Source organism: Lutjanus erythropterus, chromosome 13, assembly GCF_056507025.1.
Source record: "Lutjanus erythropterus isolate fLutEry1 chromosome 13, fLutEry1.hap2, whole genome shotgun sequence".
NCBI classification, from domain to species: Eukaryota; Metazoa; Chordata; class Actinopteri; order Lutjaniformes; family Lutjanidae; genus Lutjanus; species Lutjanus erythropterus.
The window spans coordinates 7,449,220-7,470,810 of record NC_139329.1 but is presented as its reverse complement, the minus strand read 5'-3'; the positions used below and the strand labels follow the sequence as shown (position 1 = coordinate 7,470,810).

Sequence of the window (21,591 nt, the reverse complement as noted above, 5' to 3'; positions counted from 1 at the left end):
AGTACATGGATGAGTTATATGTAGACTGTATGGTTGTAAATGTCACAATAGAGTTGACTTTAAAAAAAAAAAATACACATTAGGTCACTTTTTTAATCTTCTGAGCAGATGAATGAAATAGTTTATATAGTGTACTTGAACCTCAGGAGATGAGAGGAGCTTGTGTGATTGGTCATTACTCAAAGTCTATTCAGCCTCTTTTCCATGCTGTGCCTGGATTGTACCTCTCCCTGTGGTCACCAAAATTGCAGACATTTGCTTTTGTTAAAACAAAGGAAAAGTCTTGTTATAACAAGCTTCTTAAATGTGATATTTTCAGGTTATTTATTAATTTTTTTCCTTTTTATTACTAGATACTTTTCTTGTTATACAACCTATAGATTTATCCTCTTGTATCACGACTTATCTTATAACAATAATATATTATAACATGATAAGTATATTGTTATACTGAGAGAAAGATCCAGTCAGTTAGACAAAGACATGATGGGTTTGAATGATTCACTGGTTTTGTTTCATACTTGGCATTGTTTATGATTGTCTGTCAATATATGAGAGTCCTGTGATCAACTTGAGACTTGATCAGGATTTAACTTTTCATTTCATTTCAAGATTAAATTCATTTTAATAAGCTTTTTTAAAAAAAATATTTTATTCCATACTACATTCAACCCTGCCTTTATTTGAGCTTATTTAGCTAATTAAGCCAAATATGTCTTTCATTTCAACAACTGTTAGCTAGTTTATTTCAGTTGTTATTGTTTATATCCAATTATTATATTATCTGTGAAATTACAGTAATTAAGGCCATTTTCAATCAACAATATTTATAGATATTACTGATAAAAACATGTTATTCATTTTTTGTTATGAAAACTTCCATAATTTTACAGGATATCTGTCAATTAACAATTAAATCTAATTAATTGTCATTAAGTTTATTAAGGTATTTACAGTATTAAACTTGAATTTAACTGTTTCATCTACTAAATGAAAAAGAAATATATGTGAACTTGTGATTAATTTGTGAATGTATTTTAACAGTCTTTTAATGTGAAAAAAACCCCACTAAAATATAGTAAAAGTTTTTCATGTTATTTTACATTAGACATGTAAATTCACAGTGTATATTTGTAATTTTATTGCTATTTTATGTCATTTCAAAATGAAAAAATCTTAAATTATTTAAAATAAAAATTACAAATTTTTTGAAGTGCTGCATTAATGTTGTGCAGAAAATCTGGATGTTGTTAAACCTCTTACAGAAGCATCAGGCCTACATGTTTTTGTCCACTTTGGTGCAGTGGAACATGCTGTAACCAGTGTTGCCAGATTGGTTTGATATTTTCCAGCCCAATAATGACTCAAAACCTGCAGAAACTGATAAGAAAACAAACAAACAACAAAATGTTTAGCCATAATAAACAAGACAAATTAATTCATGAACAACAGCAACAGTATTGTGGCTCATCACAATTTTTCACTATGACATAAAGATAAAACAACAAGTCATGCACTCACAGGCAATGCTACTATTGTGGCGGTTGTCAGCGAACAGCAACTTTCATTCAATCACAGTTATATTTCTGGTCTCCTGATGAATCTGAGTCCAGTTATAGCTCTTCTTTCTATTCTGTTTTGGTCTCTACCTGCTACTAGTGCCACTATGTTAGCTGGCCAGTGTAGCGACGCCTGTGAGCTAGTTCAGGCAGTCAGCTTGAAACGCACCGCCAATCACATGTGACACGCCTCCCTCTCTGTAGAACATATCAAACGCACCCTCTGACCCATCTCTCCTTCTGCCCGTCAATGCTTTGTTGCCTCGCACCAGTGCTGCTGCCTGCTCTTTCAGCTCCACCGCAGGATATTTGTTCAACACTCCTCTATATCTCTCTGTAAACATGATCTGCAAGGAGACGCCAAACTCTGACTATGTTCTGCTGCTGAAATAAACATGCTAAAACCTGAGTTTGTCTGACTGAACTAACTGTGTCTGTCGCTTTGTGTTTTTAGGATTTTGTTGCTAAAAAATCAGGGTGAAAACATGTGAGAGCTATGAGAGCGAATGAAAGTAGCTAAGTTTGATGAGATGAAAGAATCCGTTGCTCCGTTGAGCAGCAGAGCTGTTGATTATTCTCTGTGGATTTCTCATCGCTAGTGACCCACAACACAGTCATTTGATCAATTGTTTATATATAAATATATATTAGCACAGCTTTCGTTAAAGTTTTTGAAGGAAAAAGGGTCCTAAAAATGACTGAAAACCTTCCTACTCTCTTCCTATTGGTTTGTGGAACCACATTGTCTGCAGTAGGACCCTCTAGCAGTTATTTAACATCAGTTTTGTAATATGTACAGCTGAAACGCTGCAGACTGATATAACAAAAGCTTCCAAGTCAAGCTATTTTTATGTTGCTTGGAGCTATTTGTTGGTCTTCTCCTAAAACTTCACACACAGAGAGAGATAAAGACAGGGAGACTGAGGCAGGGAGGCCTTTATTAGCTCCTTCAGCAGGCCTTTAATGTGACATTTATCTGTCGCTCTCGCCCTTCATTATTTCCAACAGTAAAGGTCAGGCTCATGCATGTGTGGGGCCCTCTCAGGTGTTTGGGCCCCTCACCCTGTTCAAACATCTGCTCCCCAGGTGCACATGGGGATATTACTTCATTACTCGTGTGTTTACCTGTGAGAGGAATCACATCTGACTTTTCCTCATTAGACGAAGGAGGAGAGCAGCAACAGTGAGGGATTTCATGACATTTGCACACAGAACTCTCTGCTGGCTTTCTCTGTGAGGTGGGAAGAGATGGGAAAGTAACTGAGTACAAATACTTCCTTACTTAAGTAGAATTTTCAGATATCAGTACTTCAATTGAGAATTTCTTTTTCTGATACTGTTTTACTTTTACTCCCTACATTTTTACCACTGTATTTCACTCATTGCATTTTCAAAACATGCTTTGATACTTTAGTTTGAACGCATGAGGTAAACACAAAAAGACAACGTAACATGATGTGACAAGAAGTAACAAGATGAAACAACTAGAAGACACAACAGCACAAAACCAACGTAAAAGGTGTAACACCACAAAAATGACATAATATGACAAAAAATCGTGTTCTAAATAAGACATAAAATAATGTAACATGAAAAAAAAGACAAAAATTATGTAAAAGATGCAACAAGACAAATATGGTGTAACAAGATGAAAATGACAAAAACAATGAAAAGATGTAACAAGGTGAAAACAATGTAACCAGTCAAAACCACAATAAAAGCCATAACAGGTGTAACAAGGTGACAATGAGGCACAAGGTGTAACAAGGCAAAAATGATGTAACATGACAAAAACGCTGTAATAATACATAACAAGACAAAAGTTACATAAAAGATGCAACAAGGCAAATATGACGTAACAAGACGAAAATGACATGAATCACATAATACAAAAAGGACGTAACAATACGAAAACGACATAACAATTCCTAACAAGACAAAAACGGCGTAACAAGACATAACAATGCAAAAACAAGGTAATAAGACAAAAACGATTAAAACAATGTAACAAGACGAAACCACAATAAAAGACATAACAGGTGTAACAAGGTGAAAATGAGGTAAAAGACGTCACAAAACAAAACAGACAGAGAGTAACTTGACTGTGGAGGAAAACTTAGGTTCTTTGCACACAGCTGGTAGAAATATCACCCAGAGGGTGATTTTTTTTTTTTTACTATTATACACATACATTTCAGAGCCTGTAGTTTTTCATTTTTACTTGAGTAAAGAAGTTGAATCAGTACTTCCACTTATACCAGAGTCTTTTCTTATACGAGTATCTTAACTTCTGCTTGAGTACAGAATGTGTGAACTTTTGCCACCTCTGGAGGTGGGAATGCTGCTGCTTGGATGCCAGGGTGATGGTGGCTGTGGTGGTGGGGGAGGAGGAGGTGGTGGTTGGGGGCTGATGGAGGCAGAGCTTCCTCTCTGTCTCTCCGCATCCCAGCGCATTGAGGAATAATTGAGCGTCAGTGAAAGCCGAGCATTCATTCAGAGACCTTGACTGGCGCTGCTGAAGCCTGGAGGTACTCAAGTGATTCAGCAGCGGACAGGAGATAGAAGAAGAGGAATAGAGAAAGACAGGAAAGAATAGAAAGGAAGGAGAAAAAAAGAAGAAGAGGAGGAGGAGGAGGAGAGCTGCGCGCTGGATTGGAGCCGTTATTTCACCGCTGAGCAACAAAACCATGCGAAGGGGGATTTTTTTAAACCGATGAAAACTTCCCCTCTCTCAGGTACAACCTCCCGCTTTTACTCAAAATCCACCCAAACTCCTTTTCAATTAGGATTTCGGCAGATTTCGCGGATGCGTCGAGCGCGCCGGACCTATCCAGGGGTGTAGCCGTGCGTATTTGCGCTGGTGGAGGCTGCGAGGGAGCGTGTGTGGAGGATCAGCCGGAGTGGCCGACCAGTCAGAAGGATGCTGGAGGGCAATGCCTGCAGAAAGAGAGGATGAGATTTGTCGAAAGGCGCTGGAACTGCTGTCCGACCTGTGCTCCAAGGGAGAGGTGCAGGACGACAACTGCCTGGATTTCATCTACTACTTCAGGGACTTGGCCAGACCGCGTTACACGGACTCAGGTCAGACTCCAAAATCTGCTCTCTGAGAGTTTAAAGTAGACCGGAGTTGTATTAGAGGCTGGAGAATCTGAAAAAATCATGTCAGATATGTGGTTTTTTTTAAAAAAGAAAGAAAAACAGTTTGATTTCATCATGAGGTCCAGGGGCTGATCAACACGTATTTCTAGTTTTAGAAAAAAAATTAGCTGACTTAAATGTCATGTTTTCTTTCCTATACAACTAATCTTAAACTTCCAAGCTGGGGTTAAAGAGAAATGCAAAGAAATGAGATTTAAGCACTAAATGTTACTCTGAGGGATGCACCCGAATCTGAGAATGTTATTCGGGAAAGTAATGTGATAGAAACAGATATTTCTTCTATCTTAAGTGGCTCGTAATTATTTGCAAAAAGTCAGCTCCATGATCAGGGGCGTGTCCTGACTTGTCTGACCCAGTGTGGCTCTGACTTATGCAGGGTGGCATGATGTACTCACAAGCGTCAGAATAACATTAAATTACCATTTCTCATATCTACTTTAAGTATTGACATTACAGAATCTTAGTTTCTTACAATCATGTGTTTAAAATCTTTATTTAAAAGACAAACACCAATCACAACACAGCAGCGCAGCAAAGAACAACTAGAAAATAAAGCTTCCACACTTTATTTTTTAAGTCCTCAAAAAGAAATTGTACCTCTGTTATACCTCTTTATGTAGACTGTGACACTCCTCAATTCATTCTCAACATCCCTCTATTAAAAATAATTTTATTTTTATGTCTTTTATTCTTATGAATTTTTATTCTAATAAGATTTATTCATTATTTGTCTATTTATTTACCCATTTCTTGTGAATATTTTTTTGTGTCTGTGTATGACTTTTGCTTTTGTGAGGAGCATAAAGGGAACATCTCGTTATACAACCCTGTGTTGTAAAAGTGATAAACTCAATTCTCCTTGTAAAAAAATATTAAAAGTAGGCTACATATAAAAGAAAACAATGCACATTTAAAAATACTTGCCACACAGTTGGTTCAAACTAAAGTCCCGTCTGTCACTGGGCAGATATTCAGTCATACTTCAGAATAATGGGGGGCACTTGGGGTGGCCGATCAGATTTCAGGGGTGGCCGGTGCTGCCCCAGGCCCCTTCTAGAAACACCCCTGTCCATGATTACCCCAGAATTGTTAAACAAAGTTTTTCATTTCCTTAATCAATCACTGCCTTAATACACCAAGATTACTGCCTTCAACTGAAGGATCTTTTCTATATTTCTGTTTGTAGAGTTTTTATTTCCAATGCGAAACCGACTGTTTCGATATGTAAAACATTTTCGTTTTGTTATTGATTTTTCAATATTCCTCAGTTGAAGGGGAGGTGGTAAAAATAAAAAGAGAGAAAAGTACAGTATGAGGATGTGGAAATATATTTCATATATTTGTTCATATATTATATATTTCATTAATTATATGACAATAGAAAATCAACTTGATGCTTTGATGGCACAACAACTGCATTGCCAGTGAATATAAATAAAACATTAAATATGACTTTCAGTATAAACCACACCCACTTTTGATCTATCTATCTATCTATCTATCTATCTATCTATCTATCTATCTATCTATCTATCTATCTATCTTTGTTTGAACAAATACAGCTACAAATAATTGTTTGGGCAGCTCCTCTTTTTTCTCTCTTTACATGGACTCTATCCACCAGCTTTGAGACATTAATTCTTAGGTTTTACAGGATTCTTACATGAGTACACATACATTAAAAGATGACTGTATTTGTCTGTCAGTGGTCAGTCTGAAAAAGAGAGAAAAACCTGCTTTTCTGCAACACCCACCACACAGTGTGGAACCACTGTGTTCTCAGTTCACTAAAGGCGAGAAGAGTGTGATCTGTGAACTTGTTGCTTGCATCCATTAGCACCAGCACAATCTACAAAGCATTTCAGACCTATACAGTCGGCCTATCTATGTTTGTGCCAGTCTGTCCAGCATCCGTCATCGTCCTCTGAACAGACCGAGCTGTGCAAGTGTCGGTTGGGTTTCTCTTTTCTCTGAGAGCAATAGCCCCACCCGATATTCCCCATAGCTCCCAGCACTTTGCAGACATGGGTGTAGCAAAACAAAGGAGGACCAGTGATCTAATCCAGTTATTTTAGACTCCCAACCTGGAGTAGTTGGCTGCAACTTCTTCAGTGTGGGCATTAGAGACAATTTTCTCATCAGGCAGGAGCAGTTTGATGAAAAGAAACCAGTCTGAAAGACACTCTGGTACACTTAGAAACTTTAAAAACCCAGCTAACACATAATGTTCCTATAACATTCCTAGAATGCTGCTTCCAGGTTTCTATTGGTTATCTCTCCCATATGTTGCTTTTTTTTGTTAAACATTCCAAAAAACATTCTTATAACCACATGAAACTGAGATAACTTTTGAAATCTAAATTTAAAATAACCTTCACCGAATGTAACTTTTCCATTAGCTTTACAGTAGAAGAACTTAATATCATTTAAGGAAGAGTAAAGCATTAATATGTATCATTTTCAATATTAAAATGTATAAAAATGCTAGACATATGTTATATTTATATGTTGAGTTGTGCACTTATATCATCCCAAATGTTTCCAACTATGTTCAAACACAGAGAAATCTGTAATTTATTCAAAAGTGTGTTTCCTGTTAGCCATTGCTAGCTTGCTGCTATAACTTCCAGGAAAACAGAATACGTTGGATACGTCAGAGAATGAGGAAGGAAGTTGGAGACTGTGACTAAGTGTAATGTGAATAAACAGGAATATTACCTCTCCCATGAATATGAGTCATGTCAGATAGATTAGATCAGATAGAGAACAACTGGTCCCACACTACTTAACAACGTCATCAAACTATTTCGTTGATGTCAAAGAAACCCCTCACAGCAGAATGAACATGTTGTGTGTTTAAGTGGAACATGTAACTAACCAATCTGGGAACGTAACCAGATTATTAGATTTACATCAGGAAAACTACTATGTTAGTTCTATGTTGGAAAAACTCGTTTTCTGAACTTTCAAGTAACTTTTCTTGAAAAGTCAACTAACCTTTCCGGAATGTTGTGGAAACATTACCATAACGTTGGTTTAAGTAATAAAAATTTGCCATTTTAACATCTAGGGGATGTTAAGGGGAAATGTTCAAGTAATACTCCTGGAAAATTCAACTAAACTTCCCAGAATGTTATTGGAATTTAACAATAAGGTTGGATTTATGTCAGAGAGACTTTCCTTTAAATCGTGTAGGGAATGTTTAAGGGAAGTGTCCAAGTAGCCTTCCCAAATTGTTCAACTAATCTTTCCAGAAAGTTCTGCAAACATAACCACAATGTTAGATTTATGTAGGAAAGACTTTTAACATCAAGGCAACTTTAAGGGAAAGCATTCAGTAAATCCTCCTGACTAACATTCACAGAATGTGACCTTTACATTAGCTTTTTTTGATGTTCTAAAATAAGGAATGTTAAGGAGAACATGCAACTAACACATTGGAAAAATTCCCCTTTAAACATCCAGGGAATGTTAAGGGGGAAAGCTCAAGTAACCTTTCTGGAACATTCAATGAACATTACCAGAATGATCTGGTAACATGACCATAATGTTAGTTTTACGCAGGAAAAGCATTTTAATTACATTTTAATATCTAGGCAATGTGCAAAATATTCAAAAAAGATTCTTGAAACATTCAGCTAACCTTCCCACAAAGTAACCTTTACATTAGCTTTACAATAAAAAAACCTAAATGTTCTACCATGTAAGGAGTAATAAGGGCAATGTGCAAGTAACCGCTCTTGGAATATAACCAGGATGTTAGTTTTACATCAGAAAAGTACAAAGTTAGTTCCAGTTTGGAAAAACTTTACCTTTTAAATCAAGGGAACATCAGGAGGGAAACATTCTAGTAACTTTTCTTGAACAGTCAAATAAAATTCCCAGAAAGTTCTGGAGACATTACCATAATGTTAGGTTAATGTAAGGCAAACTTGCCGTTTAACATCCAGAAAACATTAAGGGGAAATATTTAAGTAACTTTCCTGGAACAATCAACTAATCTGGTTCTGGAATTGTAACCATAATGTGATTTTTACGTGGGAAAAACTTTCCAGTTGAACACCTAGCCATTGTTAATGGGAAATGTTCAATTAACCTTCTGGCAACATAACAGCAATGTTAATTTTACATCAGGAAAACTTAATGTTTAGGGAAAATTGTGCAGGAATGTGCAAAAAATGTTTCCAGAACAAAACACACATTCCCAGAATCCTCTGGGCAATATTTCTAGCTGGGAAGGCACCATGTACTAATATTACATCATATTTTGAACAGTCTGGAAATTTCACTGCAGAAATTTCCTGCAAAATAACAGGAATATTACTGGGATAGCACCCAATGGTCCCTACATACCAGAAAATGAGTGTGAATATTAGAGTTATTTTCTTAAGGGAGCACTCCACAAAATCAGTCATCTGTACTCTACCATGATAAAATGTTCATTGCAGTGTGTGTGTGTGTGTGTGTGTGTGTGTGTGTGTGTGTGTGTGTGTGTGTGTGTGTGTGTGTGTGGTTTGGTGGTGTTGAAGTATGACGTGCATATACATATCAGAGCATGCAGGCTATTAGATTATATTTCCCAGGCACATAGTTGGATGATATAATATGTGCATTTATTTCTTTCCTCCTGTGTGTGTGTGTGTGTGTGTGTGTGTGTGTGTGTGTGTGTGTGTGTGTGTGTTTACATGTATGTTGGTTTTTGTTCGTGGCTGGGCGGCTGCCTTTAAACATGTTACAATCCATCATTAAACATGTATGATGAAGAGGAAGTTCAAGCTGCCAAAGTGGTTCCCCTGAGGAGCTGTGACCCACTTCTCTTGTATTAGACTGCTCTAAATGCACACACACACACACACACACACACACACACACACACACACACACACACACACACACACACACACACACACACACAGTTTGATCCACAACAAACAACTAATCACCGAGTGGAGAGGGTAGGAGCTACTGGCTACTGCTCTCTAATACTCAAAGTTTTGAAGCTTCACTGTTTTGCAACAGTTTTCAGAAAGGCCTCATCCAACCAAGACAACCAAACACAGGAGAAATCAGTTTTTCTACTTGCACCATAACAAACACATAATGGGTCCACATAAGACCATGATGTGTACTTGTAAATCCACTGCAAATGTGCAAAATAATTCAAAATGACTACCAATCCATCATGCATTAAACGTACAGTAGCAATCTTTCCAGTACGCATGCTGTTAAAGTAGGCTCCTACCATTAATGGACAAAACAGTTGCCTCTAATAATTACTTACTAAGGAAAGTAGCGTCAAGTTTAAATGTATGCTTTAACTCTTTTATTAATGCACACATATTATATAAGGGATAATGTACAGTGAGCAGGTCATTATTGCTAAATAAACCCTGACAGGGTCATGCAGGGTCCCGACATGAAGCGGAGGGGTCTTGAAGCACCCTGGGGGGGGGGGGGGCGGGGGGGGTTATTTTTGTTTCCCACAGCAACAGGGAATTTTATTTAAAATAGCAACACACAGATTGAGGAAGGGAGGGTCTATCATGACGTGGAGGGAAGTGTGCATCTACTCATGGAGGAGAGAATAAAGCTCAGCTGAGAAGGACGTCATTAACGTTTAATCAAAACAAGTGTAGTTTGGTAGAAAGAAATTAGTTCCTGAATGAAACTGTCCACATCAAAGTCTGTGGATTATCTTGAGCAACCAGGTCATGATTTCTGGAAAGAGACGTTGCTGTTGAGTATTTTTTTTGTGGCAGACATCTCTACAACTGATATCTCCAAGACTCAGTTACTCACACCAAAACTGTCTAGATACATACCATAGGTAAAATATGCAATTTTGATTTTGGGGTGAACTGCTCCTTTATGGAAGAATCACAAATTCCCTAATAATTAGCATGTGATGACTCTTTTTTTTGCAGATACTGCAGATGTTTACTTAACTTTTAACCTTATAGCTTAAATAGTCGTAGTTTTTTCTGAACTGAGAAAAACAGTTCAAACTATTTACATTAATAAAAGATGGACAACACAGCTCTACTTCCTCCAACTGTACAAAAATAAAGCCAAAACATCCCTGATACAAGAGCTGCCATCTTGAGCCAGTGACGTCATTTGGAGCCAGAGAGTCTACACAGTAGTGACCAGTGTTGGAGCCACATTTTTGAGTTAAAATGACCATCAGCAGAAAAAAAAATGTAATGTACATTGATGTTTTAGTTTGGTCCAAGTGTTATCTGTTAACACCACAGAGGCAGGATTTACGTTGTGTACTGCAGCCTACCACCAGGGGGCGACCCAGTTGCTTTGGCTTTAATTTTGAGTCCATGGTTCAAACCAGCTACAGACTGAACTTTATTAAAATCCAAGATTAAACTGAACAACATAACGGCTTTAATTTGTACCCTAATCTGTCAAAATGTCATAACTTTGTACCTAATAACATAAATAAGGTATTACAACAAGCTATAACAGGCACTTTGCACTTCAAAGTACAAAAATGTACACCTCCTGTGCATCTATTTCTGAATGTGCAACCTGCTCCTCAGTGGACCATTATCATGGCACCAGCTGTGGGTGCTAGATGACGCAATCACCAAGCCTATTTCTTGGCCTCTTTTCTAGTCTCACCCAAACCTACCCTTCCTACTTGTGAGACAAACAAACAGAGATTATTTTCACTTTTTTTTTTTTTTTTTAAATAATGCATAGCACCACCACATATGCATATTTTGAACACATACCAAATTAATACAGGGATAGTAGTCAGTGAAAATCAGCTGCTTAACCGTTCATGGTTTATGCTGCAGGAATGCAAAATTATTTTAATGTTATGCGAAAGTCTCCATTTGCCCCAGTGTTCCTCCAGGTGTTTTTCACACCCTGCCGTCTTCCATACGAGGCAGTCTTACTATTAGGAGCATATATTATATTTAAGTGCTGCCTCAAACTTAAGTATCTGTGGCCAAGGGGTACAGTGCTGTTGTATTGACCCCCAGAAGGTTTGGCCACAAATCTGTGAGGAAGATGATTTACTCTACTCGCTTGTGAAAGTCAAGGACACCTGATTATCTCAGGGCTTCCATACACACAGCAGTTTCACTCAATATAATCATATACAAAAAGAAAATCTGGTGACTTCATTATCTCTACAGAAAAGAGTCAACATTAACTTGTATATCTCTTAAAGGCCCAACATGTGGCTGCCAGTTTTGAGCTTTTATGGTCAATCGAGGGTTTGGACACTTTTTTCTTTTCTTTTTAAGTATTTTTTGGGGCTTTTATGCTTTAATTTATAGGACAGCTGAAGATGTGACAGGAAAGGAGGATAGAGTAGGGGAATGACATGCAGCATAGGGACCAAAGGCAAGATCCCACTGCAGCCTCACTACAAGGGGCTAATGCTCTACTAACTGAGCTACCAGGCCACCCCACTTCTTATTCGCAGGGATTGGGTTTCACCAATCATCTCTAAATTTGCACATGCACAAGTTCTACACAACTGCATCATTAACATTTTAGGAAAGCTAGTAAAGACTTGCTACTAAACAACTAAGTCACCAGGAAGCTAATGTAGCATCATGAATTATAACATCACTTCTAAAATAATAACTTAGAGGTTCACATGATATCTCTTAAATGCTAATCCTTTGTAAATGTAGATGTGACTTCTTGATTTTATGCATACAAGGAGAATAGAGAGGCAAAGTCACGACCCTTCAAGTGGGCAACGAACTTTGGAAAATATATGAATGGTGGTCAAGGGTGAGAGACAAATTATCTTTTGATCATCTTTTTGAACTGTGCCATTGATCACACATATGGTGTTTGTCAATTTAAAGGAGAATTTAACAAGTCAAGCAAGTTTGTCATAAAATTGTTTTCAGTATTATCACCACTACTGCTAGCAGTACTATTACTCTGAATCTTTAAGTGAAAGTTAGTTATGCTGAATTCAGCTTTTTCGGTCAACATAGCACTGAGGAATTTATTGCTTTAATTGGCTACATTTACCATCAACACTGACTGGATAGCCACATGAAAAGTGTAATAATTTTGAGTGATAGAGAAAAAATTAATTACACTAACTTTGCCAACATTATTGGTCATTTATATGATTTAAAATCTCCCAATTTACATAATTTTTTAAATATTTTGTGTCAGATTAAATATGTTTACCATATTATGCTACCTCTACAGGGTCATATATTAGCATGTTAGCATTTGTTTTTTAGTTAGCTGACAGTAATAGTTAACTGTCTCACCTGGAAGTTACAGAGTGTAATATCTGATGGGTACATAAGACCTAGTTTGTGTGGTGTAATTCATTTTAATTTAATGATGCAGAAATTTCAGATTTACAATATACTTTGACTAGGCTAAAGCTGGACATATGCCGTATGAGAGTCAGACTGAATTTCAGCTTTGCATGGACTCAATTTGGGAGTGTACAGGGAGAACAAGGACCAATCACCTGCTCCTGAACTGGACATTCGGACGAATTTCTGACATCTTAGAAGTTGTGGTTGGTTGTTATCAGGCCCTCGCCCAGCTGAAGCAGAACCATGAGCTCAGTGTCTTTTTTTCTCAGTGTCACTGCCCCTGCGCGAAGTGGCAAACTGAGATTGCCATGGTAACATGACACATCATGTGGATGGAAAATATAGACGGAAAAATGTAGCTAGCTTACCTCCATTTCTGTCCGCAAAATGGACAAACCATACTGTCTATGTCCTCGTAGCCACCTGTGAGTCTTACATATCTTTACACGTACAGCATGAGCACTTGGCGATTGGACCGTACAGTGCGAGCACATGCTTTACATCCCACATGATTTACACATACTGCAGGATTTGGAATTAAACAACAACATTTCTAAAATCGCACAGTGTGTGCTCAACTTAAGTCTGGGCTTAAGAACAGCCGGTTCACTCGGTTCCTGGTCACAAAGTTTTAGCCCATATTTACAGAAGAAAGTAAAATTTCAGCCTGTCTAACCTGCTCAAACTCTCACCTGACAGCATTTGGGGAATAATTATGGCAACGATATCTGCCTCTGAATGGAATATAATGGTTTCATATTCTTACACCCGAAACTGATACAAGTCGTAGTCGTGGGAACAATGATCCATTGGAAATTTGAAACGCAGAACACACGTTCATTTTTTGGTCTCTAAGATGAGGGATTGATTAATTGTTGGGGGAAATAGGTTAGGTTTCATTACACCCCTGATTGCATTTTCTTGGTATAGTTGCCAGGCAACATAACACTGGATATTTGGTTAAGACATCTTTGAGCCTCTGGTGATGTTCTTGAATGAGCTCAATAAAGTTAATGGCTCTCGTCTGTTCTTCTTTTCTCTTAATTTAAAACCCACCCATCCACAACATTTTCTTGGATGCTGAACATACAAACATGCATTCCTCCTGGTTTATCCACGCACAGCTATCCCCCTTTTTCTTCTCTGTGCTGCAAAACCTGTTTCCAGGACATTATCCCCATCTTTTCCCTTAAGACCCACACTCCCATACCCTTTCACCTCAGCTATTGTCTCTTATTGACCCACTGCTTGGTTGTTGCAGCTTATTGAACTGTACTCAGTGCTGGGTTCCCCAGAGGAAAGCCTATAGTACTTTGAAATAATGAGATGTCTGTGGCCCAAGGCTGCCTCTCTGACAACTGCAGGGATCGGACTACGGAAAACAATAAACTGGTCATAATCATAGGCTTTCTGTGCATAATCTGCTCTTAATTGTGTTAACCTGGTGGTTGCATCATGGGAGTATTAGCAGGTATACTTCCAGGAATGTGGTGTCAATAGTAATAGATGCATTGTGCCATGATATGTGTGTTGTTCTGGCCTTTTTAATTATTTAAATGGTGATTATTGGACCAAGTGGCCATGTTTTACCTTGACCACGATCTATTGTTTAATTATACAGTTGAGTTTTGCAGGGTTTCCTTAAGAGACCAAAAGTGATGCAGATTAAAAAATACAGTCTGTCCGTATTTGTGCATGTTTTATGGACGAAACACCACCAGGAGTTGTGGGGGGCAGTGTAGCAGTGTAGCCAATAGTTAAAGTTAGACACAGCTACAGGACATGACAACAAAATTTTAAAAATCTGAAAGTATTGGAAATGACATTTGTTGCCTGCCTCATTCGTAAGAGGTTCATTATTAAAACTTCCATGGTTGCCAGGTTTGTTGCCAGAAAATTTGGACTCTTCTTCTTCTTTGGGGCAACTGTTGACTCTGAGCAGCGCCCTCAAGTGGACGTATTGCCTAACAGCAGTGCCAAGATAAAGTGATAGTTACATTGTTTGCAGTGGACATATCTACTATTATATGTAAAGGGGCATAAATGGGCCTGAAGAATCTACAGCCATGCTAGCTGCCGCAGTGCTTTGAGTTAAACAGCAAAGCTAATGCTGTTTTTTTTCAAGAGGTAATATGTTCACTATTTCAGTTCAGTGTGTTAGTGAGTAGGGCTGCATGATTTGGTCAAAAAAAAAAACATATTGCAATTATTTAGATGGAAATTGCGATTGTGATATGCGATACAATTAGTGGAAATGATCGGTTTTGTATTACGATTTTCATGTTCACCGAAAAAAACCCCTACTAAAATCATGTTGATGTGATATTTATTGATGTCTGTACCAAACAAACAAACAAACAAGATTTTTAGGCCATTTCATCAATGCAGCACTACAGTACTTCATTATAGTTCTATTTTGTCATACAGTTTTAATTTTTCAAAAAACTGCAAATTGGTTCTGGTTCTGCAATTTGGATATTGCACTTGGCCATATTGATTAGCAATTTTACTGTTATTGCGATTAACTGTTCAGGCATATTAGTAAGCTAAATTAGCTAATTAGTGGTGAGCAGCTGAGGTTTATGTCGGATTGAACATTAACTAAAGTATTGCATAAATGAAAAAGTTGATCTGATGGTAATGCTAGAAGAACATAAAGTGACTACCAAATTTATTAAAAGGAGAATGTGAATATTTTACTGAATTTGATGGCAACACATTTATTAGTTGTGGAGATTTTTGAGTTTGGATCTGACGTGTTAGACTGACTGACCACATATTATTGGCATCCCTAGAACCACACAGTGTGTGTTAGCGTGGCAAAAGAATCATTCAAAGTGGATTTTTCCACATCACACTGGTCTCCCATATCGCAGTCATTTCTAAATGGATATTCAAAGCTTATGTGTAGGACGGAAAAATATCAAACTATTACGAACTGCTGCCCCAATGAATCAGCCATTCAACTGTGATGTTTACACCAGTACAGTAATTTAATTGCAGGTTATTATCTGTGTAGGTGTGTTGGATAGTAAACAGTAATAAACTGGCACCATTGCGAGCATGTTGTGTGTCTCTGATCGCATCTGGCCTGCTCGGAGACTAAACACAGGGTGTGATGGGCTGTTAATGAACCTTCTTCAGAGGCACAGAGACCTCTGCATCCACTCATCACCTCTAATGTTTGCGACCACAGAGACGATACCGAACTGGAAATAAAATCAACGGTAAAAAAGACTGCCTGAAGTCAGTGATTATATTGTTTATAATCATTCTTATGATGTATAGAGTTATCAATGAGAATCTAAAGGAAGTGCAGGGAGTCTTTGTGTAATAGTCTGTGATTGTACCTCTCAGTATTGCTGGGAATTCGTATCGGACAAGTCTGCACACATGATTCATGAATGTTCAACAGCAATGCAGGTAGTGTGGCCTGTATGTAACCACATGTAGTGTAAGGGTGGGGGTCTGGGTGGTGGATAGATGATTTATTAGTCTGATTTTCATGCTGTAGTGAGCAGTTCATTTTTTTCTCATGTCATGTATTAATGCTGCAATTAATGCCGCTTTTTAAACTACTTTTTTTATGGCAACCTCTCTCTGACCTCATCAGTTGTCTAACGGTAATCAAAACTTATCCATAGTATACTTTCCACATCTATTTTCCACAATTTATTTAGTCATGATCTTTGCCTAGCCTTCACCATACAGTACGCAGATTCTGCGGAAAGAAAAGATTTATAAAATGTTGGTGCTGGGTGTTAAAGATCATGTAACGCAACAATAAAAGTGTTTCTGAGTTTGTCACACCGCAAAAACGTGTTATTAACTACCCAGTCAAATTTGAATGATTAAAAACATGCTAAGTATGTAAAATTAGGTGAAAAAATGAGCAGTTTTCTCTGCTATGAAACGCTGGGGGCGTGTCCACTCTGCTGTCTCAGTGTCAAACACCACTATGACCTGAAAACAGCCTGAAAACATGGGACGCTCCGTCTAGCAGCTTTATTGGACATGTCCAGACATGGTTGTGCCACCAGAGGCAGAGGACATTGACAGAGGGTTTTTTTTTTTTCTTCTGTGTCAGGCTGTTGGAACTGAAGTGATCTGTAGTGAACTGCTGGGCTGATTTGGACTGAGAGAGTCACTGAAGGTGTGTTTGCAACTGACCGTTAAGGAGGGTGAGGGGAGGGGAAGGCAGTGTCATTTGTGTGTTGGTTTGGGGGAATTACATGGTGTTGGGGGACCATAACTCCGGCATGTCACCAAGCTATTTTTAAGGTCCACCCTAAAAATCCTGAACATCCTGTTTTCACAAGTTTTCAGCAACTAGGGTTTAAATTACACAGTAGCTTTTGAAGGAGTCCTATTTTCCAAAGCAAATCGTTTCAAAACATGTCACATGCATGCACATATATGGAAGTGCCATCCAGTCCATCCAGTCATTTTCATGGTTTCTGAAAAAAAACATTCTTACTGTTACTACTGTAGATGGTTAATATTGTCATTAATATTTCATAGAGGCTAAATAGCAACAACATAAGGTAGCTGTTTAAAAATTTAATAATCTATTTATTAATCAAAAGCAAAAAAACAAGAGGCAGCATTGTGTTAATTAGTGAAGATAAGTGTCCAGAAATTGTAATGTAAAGACTGAATAAATACAAAACATGGGCACATTTTTACTATTATTATTTATGTCAGGAAGATCATAGTTTAGAACTCTCCCAGAATTTCTCAAAGTAAGCTTATAGGGGAGCTCATGTCCTTTCCAGGGGAGCTGAGCTCCAATTAGCTCCACCATAATGCAAACTATGTCAGCAACTACTTTCTAACTTGTATAATGTGTTTAGAGGGAAAACTCCCTTTTTCCTTTGCATAATTTTTAAAAAGGCATTGGCACTCCACATATTCCACACATTTGGTTTAATTTTAATTGTCCAATTTGAATATATTAAAGGTATCATGTGGTATTAAAAACAATTAAAAATGACAACTTGAGAAAATTAAATAATGAATCAGATGTGTCCCACTATGGCAGCAGTTGCTTGAAACAGAAAATCATTTGTTAACCATTTTAAAGACAAAGAAACATCTTAATTTAATTGTAATTTCATAAATTATGATACAGCCTGTACAGCTGTGTTAATCTCATCTACATACACAGTTGTTTTTGTGGTGATTTCATATGATGTATATGTCACTAGCAGGTTAACATAGAGAGATAACTCCACTCTTCAATGGAAATCAACCCAGCCAACTATCTGTCAGTGCTTAAGTGAAGCACCATGACTATTTTCCAATTTAGATCCAAACCCCTTTTGTCACTTTGGAGGTTCTTTGAAAACTCTCACTGCTCCCCTTGAAACCTCCACTGACCTTTGCAGAGATGGTTCAGAGGTCTTTGTGGAGTTCAGTGTAAGCTCTTCCTTCAGATCAGTGGGCGTCAGAGCATCACATTTGCTGTAATCATTTACTATCAGCGCAGCCACTAAATGTAAGCCTGGATCGCCTCATCTTCATCATGGTCCAGGAATTATCCTGATGAACTTTTGGATTTCTAGTGTGGCACCCTCTGATCCTCACTGTTGTCTAGTTTGCTGCTTGTTGCTTCCATTTGTAACTGAAGCTGTCTTGTGTCTCTTGATAAGCCACTGAAAAATTTGACGGAAAACTATACAGTCATCACCTTTGAATATCCTCTGCCCTCCTCCAGTCACCTTTAGCGTTTGTGTCTGAGAGCAGCTGATTGGCAGATGTTAACCAGTCATTGTATTATGCATGTAACACAGAGTGTAGAACTCTGTTGCCAGGTTATTATTGACGAAGACGAAGACTGAACACACATCTGCAGCCTTTCTCCACTGGCAATCGGTAGTTTCAGATTGATTTTAGTGATTGAATTCTGTGCCGCAACTGGTCACTCCTCACATCTTTTAACCCCTAGTAGGTTGTAGAGGACCAAATGTTTTTTCTCACCAAATATTTAAACTGGTTAAATCTAAAGTTGGGTCTTCAGATGTTGCCATTTCTAAAAAGACACGTCTATGATCCTCCACTACTTGAAGTATGTCTTTTGTCATTGTTTTAATGTGAGAGAGACCCCTAGTGGCAGTATTTACATATTGTGCCTTTAAAGAAAGTAATAAACTAAACTTACCTAAAACAAGTGCAAAGGTCTTGTGGTTTTGCTGTTAGGAAGAGTTCTGGCCTATTTTAATACAAAAAATCAATAAATGGAAACTAAATAAACTAAATTTCAGACTGAATGGCTTGCTAAGGTTGATATGCAGCACTTTAAAATCTTGTAGAAACATATGGGATCGTCATAAAGCTTTTGCATTTGATTTATATTCACTGAACATTCCTTGAACAGTGATCTGCAAAAAAGCATGCGTGTGTCCCAGGGAAGAACATTTTCACTCCTGATGATAATGGAGGCTGAGCTGTGACACAGAGAGAGCAGGGAATATGAAAACACAGGACAGAAAATAATTCAGCTGACATGTATTCCCCTCTTGTCGGCGGGAACACATCACGACTTAAAACATGACAAGATCAGGGCGTGTGCATCGGTGAGGACTCAGTTATCATTCTGATTACAAGCAAGTCTTTAGAGAATCTTACAGAAGTAAGTTTAAGGTCTTAAATGTTGTGAGAGCTTCATAATAGAGACCAGAGATAATACAACGTGTAAATATGCTGCAGTGAGGCTCATGTCATGTCCCCTGTAGACTTCTGAATACAGAATAACTATTACACACATGCACAAGACAGATGGATGCACAAATTCAAAAGGTTAATGAATAAACGCCTATTTCTGCTTGGAAACTCTCCTAACACCTGATAGAAGACAAATGTGATTGTGTGCCTGCATGTGTGAGACTGAATGCATCTCACCAGATACATGCTAAATTAAACATGTTGCCCTGGCAGAGAAGTTTAAGTTTCATAGTTAGCGCTGTTTGCACTCTTTCTGCTTCAGTTGCTACCTATTCAGAGGTTCAATAGAAATAAGCCTGTCTGCAGCATAGCTGGATAATCAGCCAACCTAGAGCGCGTTGTTGATTTACACAACGCCTCATCAAAAGGAGATTTAGTCCAAATCAATAAAAGCAGCCATCTGTGTGTCTGTTCACTTTGGGGTTTTAAGCTTGATTCACTTTAGAGGCAGGAGAACGCCTCTGCCAAGTCTTCTATCAGGAAAATCCATTCGAATTGTTGGACAATGAAATTCAGACTCTGAACGCTTCCACTGATGTGCTTCCTGGTGGTGAGATATTCTCTCTGTTGCCGGCCAAGTGGCTTCAAAATCTTAAATCTATTGCTTTTATGTATTCTATATTATAAACAATCTGTGAATACCATTTATGAAAATTGCTGGTATCTTTGCACTGCAATGTTGTTCTCATCCCTGAACTTCCTGTTTTCCCTTGGTCGCTCCTCTTGGTATCTGTTGCCACACCTGTTGAACTTCCATAGAAACCCCACATGGCACATTTATAGGTTACTATACAATGATAACTATGACAGATTTACCAGTGAGAGTTCTTAGACATGTTTCAAAGAACGGTTCCTTGGTTTCAGACAGAAGCAGACAAAAGCAGATTCTCATTCCTAGCTGATGGTTTAAAGAAATTAATTTTGCTAGAAAGTTATAAGCTGTTGCTAGCTAAAGTGGTGAACTAGAGGAGGTCACTTAGTAGAGTGTAGATCCTTGCCAGACAACAGATGGTGAAGCACCTACTGCAATGCCACCCCAACTATCAGATGCAACCAGTGGAGATTTGCAAAGTTCCACCAGCATTAACATGACCTCCACATATATTATCTTGAGCTGAAAACAAGATTTCAAACTGAAGCTGATCACTTGAAGCCCGTAGTAGCTGGTTAAGAAGAATGAGAAGTCAGCTGTCAATGGTCGTATAAAACACAGCAGTCAAAAAGTTGCAGTTCACGTCCATGTCTGTCCAGACTCATAATGCAGTGAAGACTATTGACCTGATGGAATCTTCACTTAGAGAGTATTTTTACAGAGGAGTACAGAGAGAGAAAGAGCTTATTTATGATGCCACAGTGAAGTTGACCTACGACTTCTTAGATATAAAATGTCACCACTTCATCGTTTTATCCTATTGGAAGATTGTGTGTAATTTTGTCTTAATTAGCATATTATATTTTGAGTTATGGCCACAAATGTTTTTAGTGAGGTCAATGTGACTTTGAGCTTTGACTTTTGACCTCCATAATCTAATGTGTGTCCAGTAGTTTTTGAAAATTGGCCGTGGACAAGCTGTATTTCCAGTGATCGCACATGCACGCATGCACCTGCTCACGCACACACAGAGGCAATTACATGATTATGCTGACATTACTTCCACGAGCTGGTTAAAAACAGTTTCTCCAGCTCACTTTTTAATTTTTACATCTAATTTATTTTATAACAAAAAAAATGTGTAAAACGGTCCTAAATGTGCAAAAAGACAACACCAATCCGACAGCATCCAATCAAGGTGCAGGAGAGACCAATCCACCAACCAAGAAATAAC

At 38.0% G+C, this 21,591-nt stretch overlaps 1 protein-coding gene across 1 annotated transcript in view; it reads left to right on the top strand.

Moving 5' to 3' along the window:
- Positions 1 to 3,867: 3,867 nt before the first annotated feature.
- Positions 3,868 to 21,591, top strand: part of syt9b (synaptotagmin IXb) — a 58,480-nt gene continuing 40,756 nt past the window's right edge. The window contains exon 1 of the mRNA XM_084734739.1: positions 3,868 to 4,640. Coding sequence (XP_084590865.1) covers positions 4,493 to 4,640 — 148 coding nt within the window. The 5' untranslated portion in view covers positions 3,868 to 4,492. The remainder of the gene's footprint in view (positions 4,641 to 21,591) is intronic.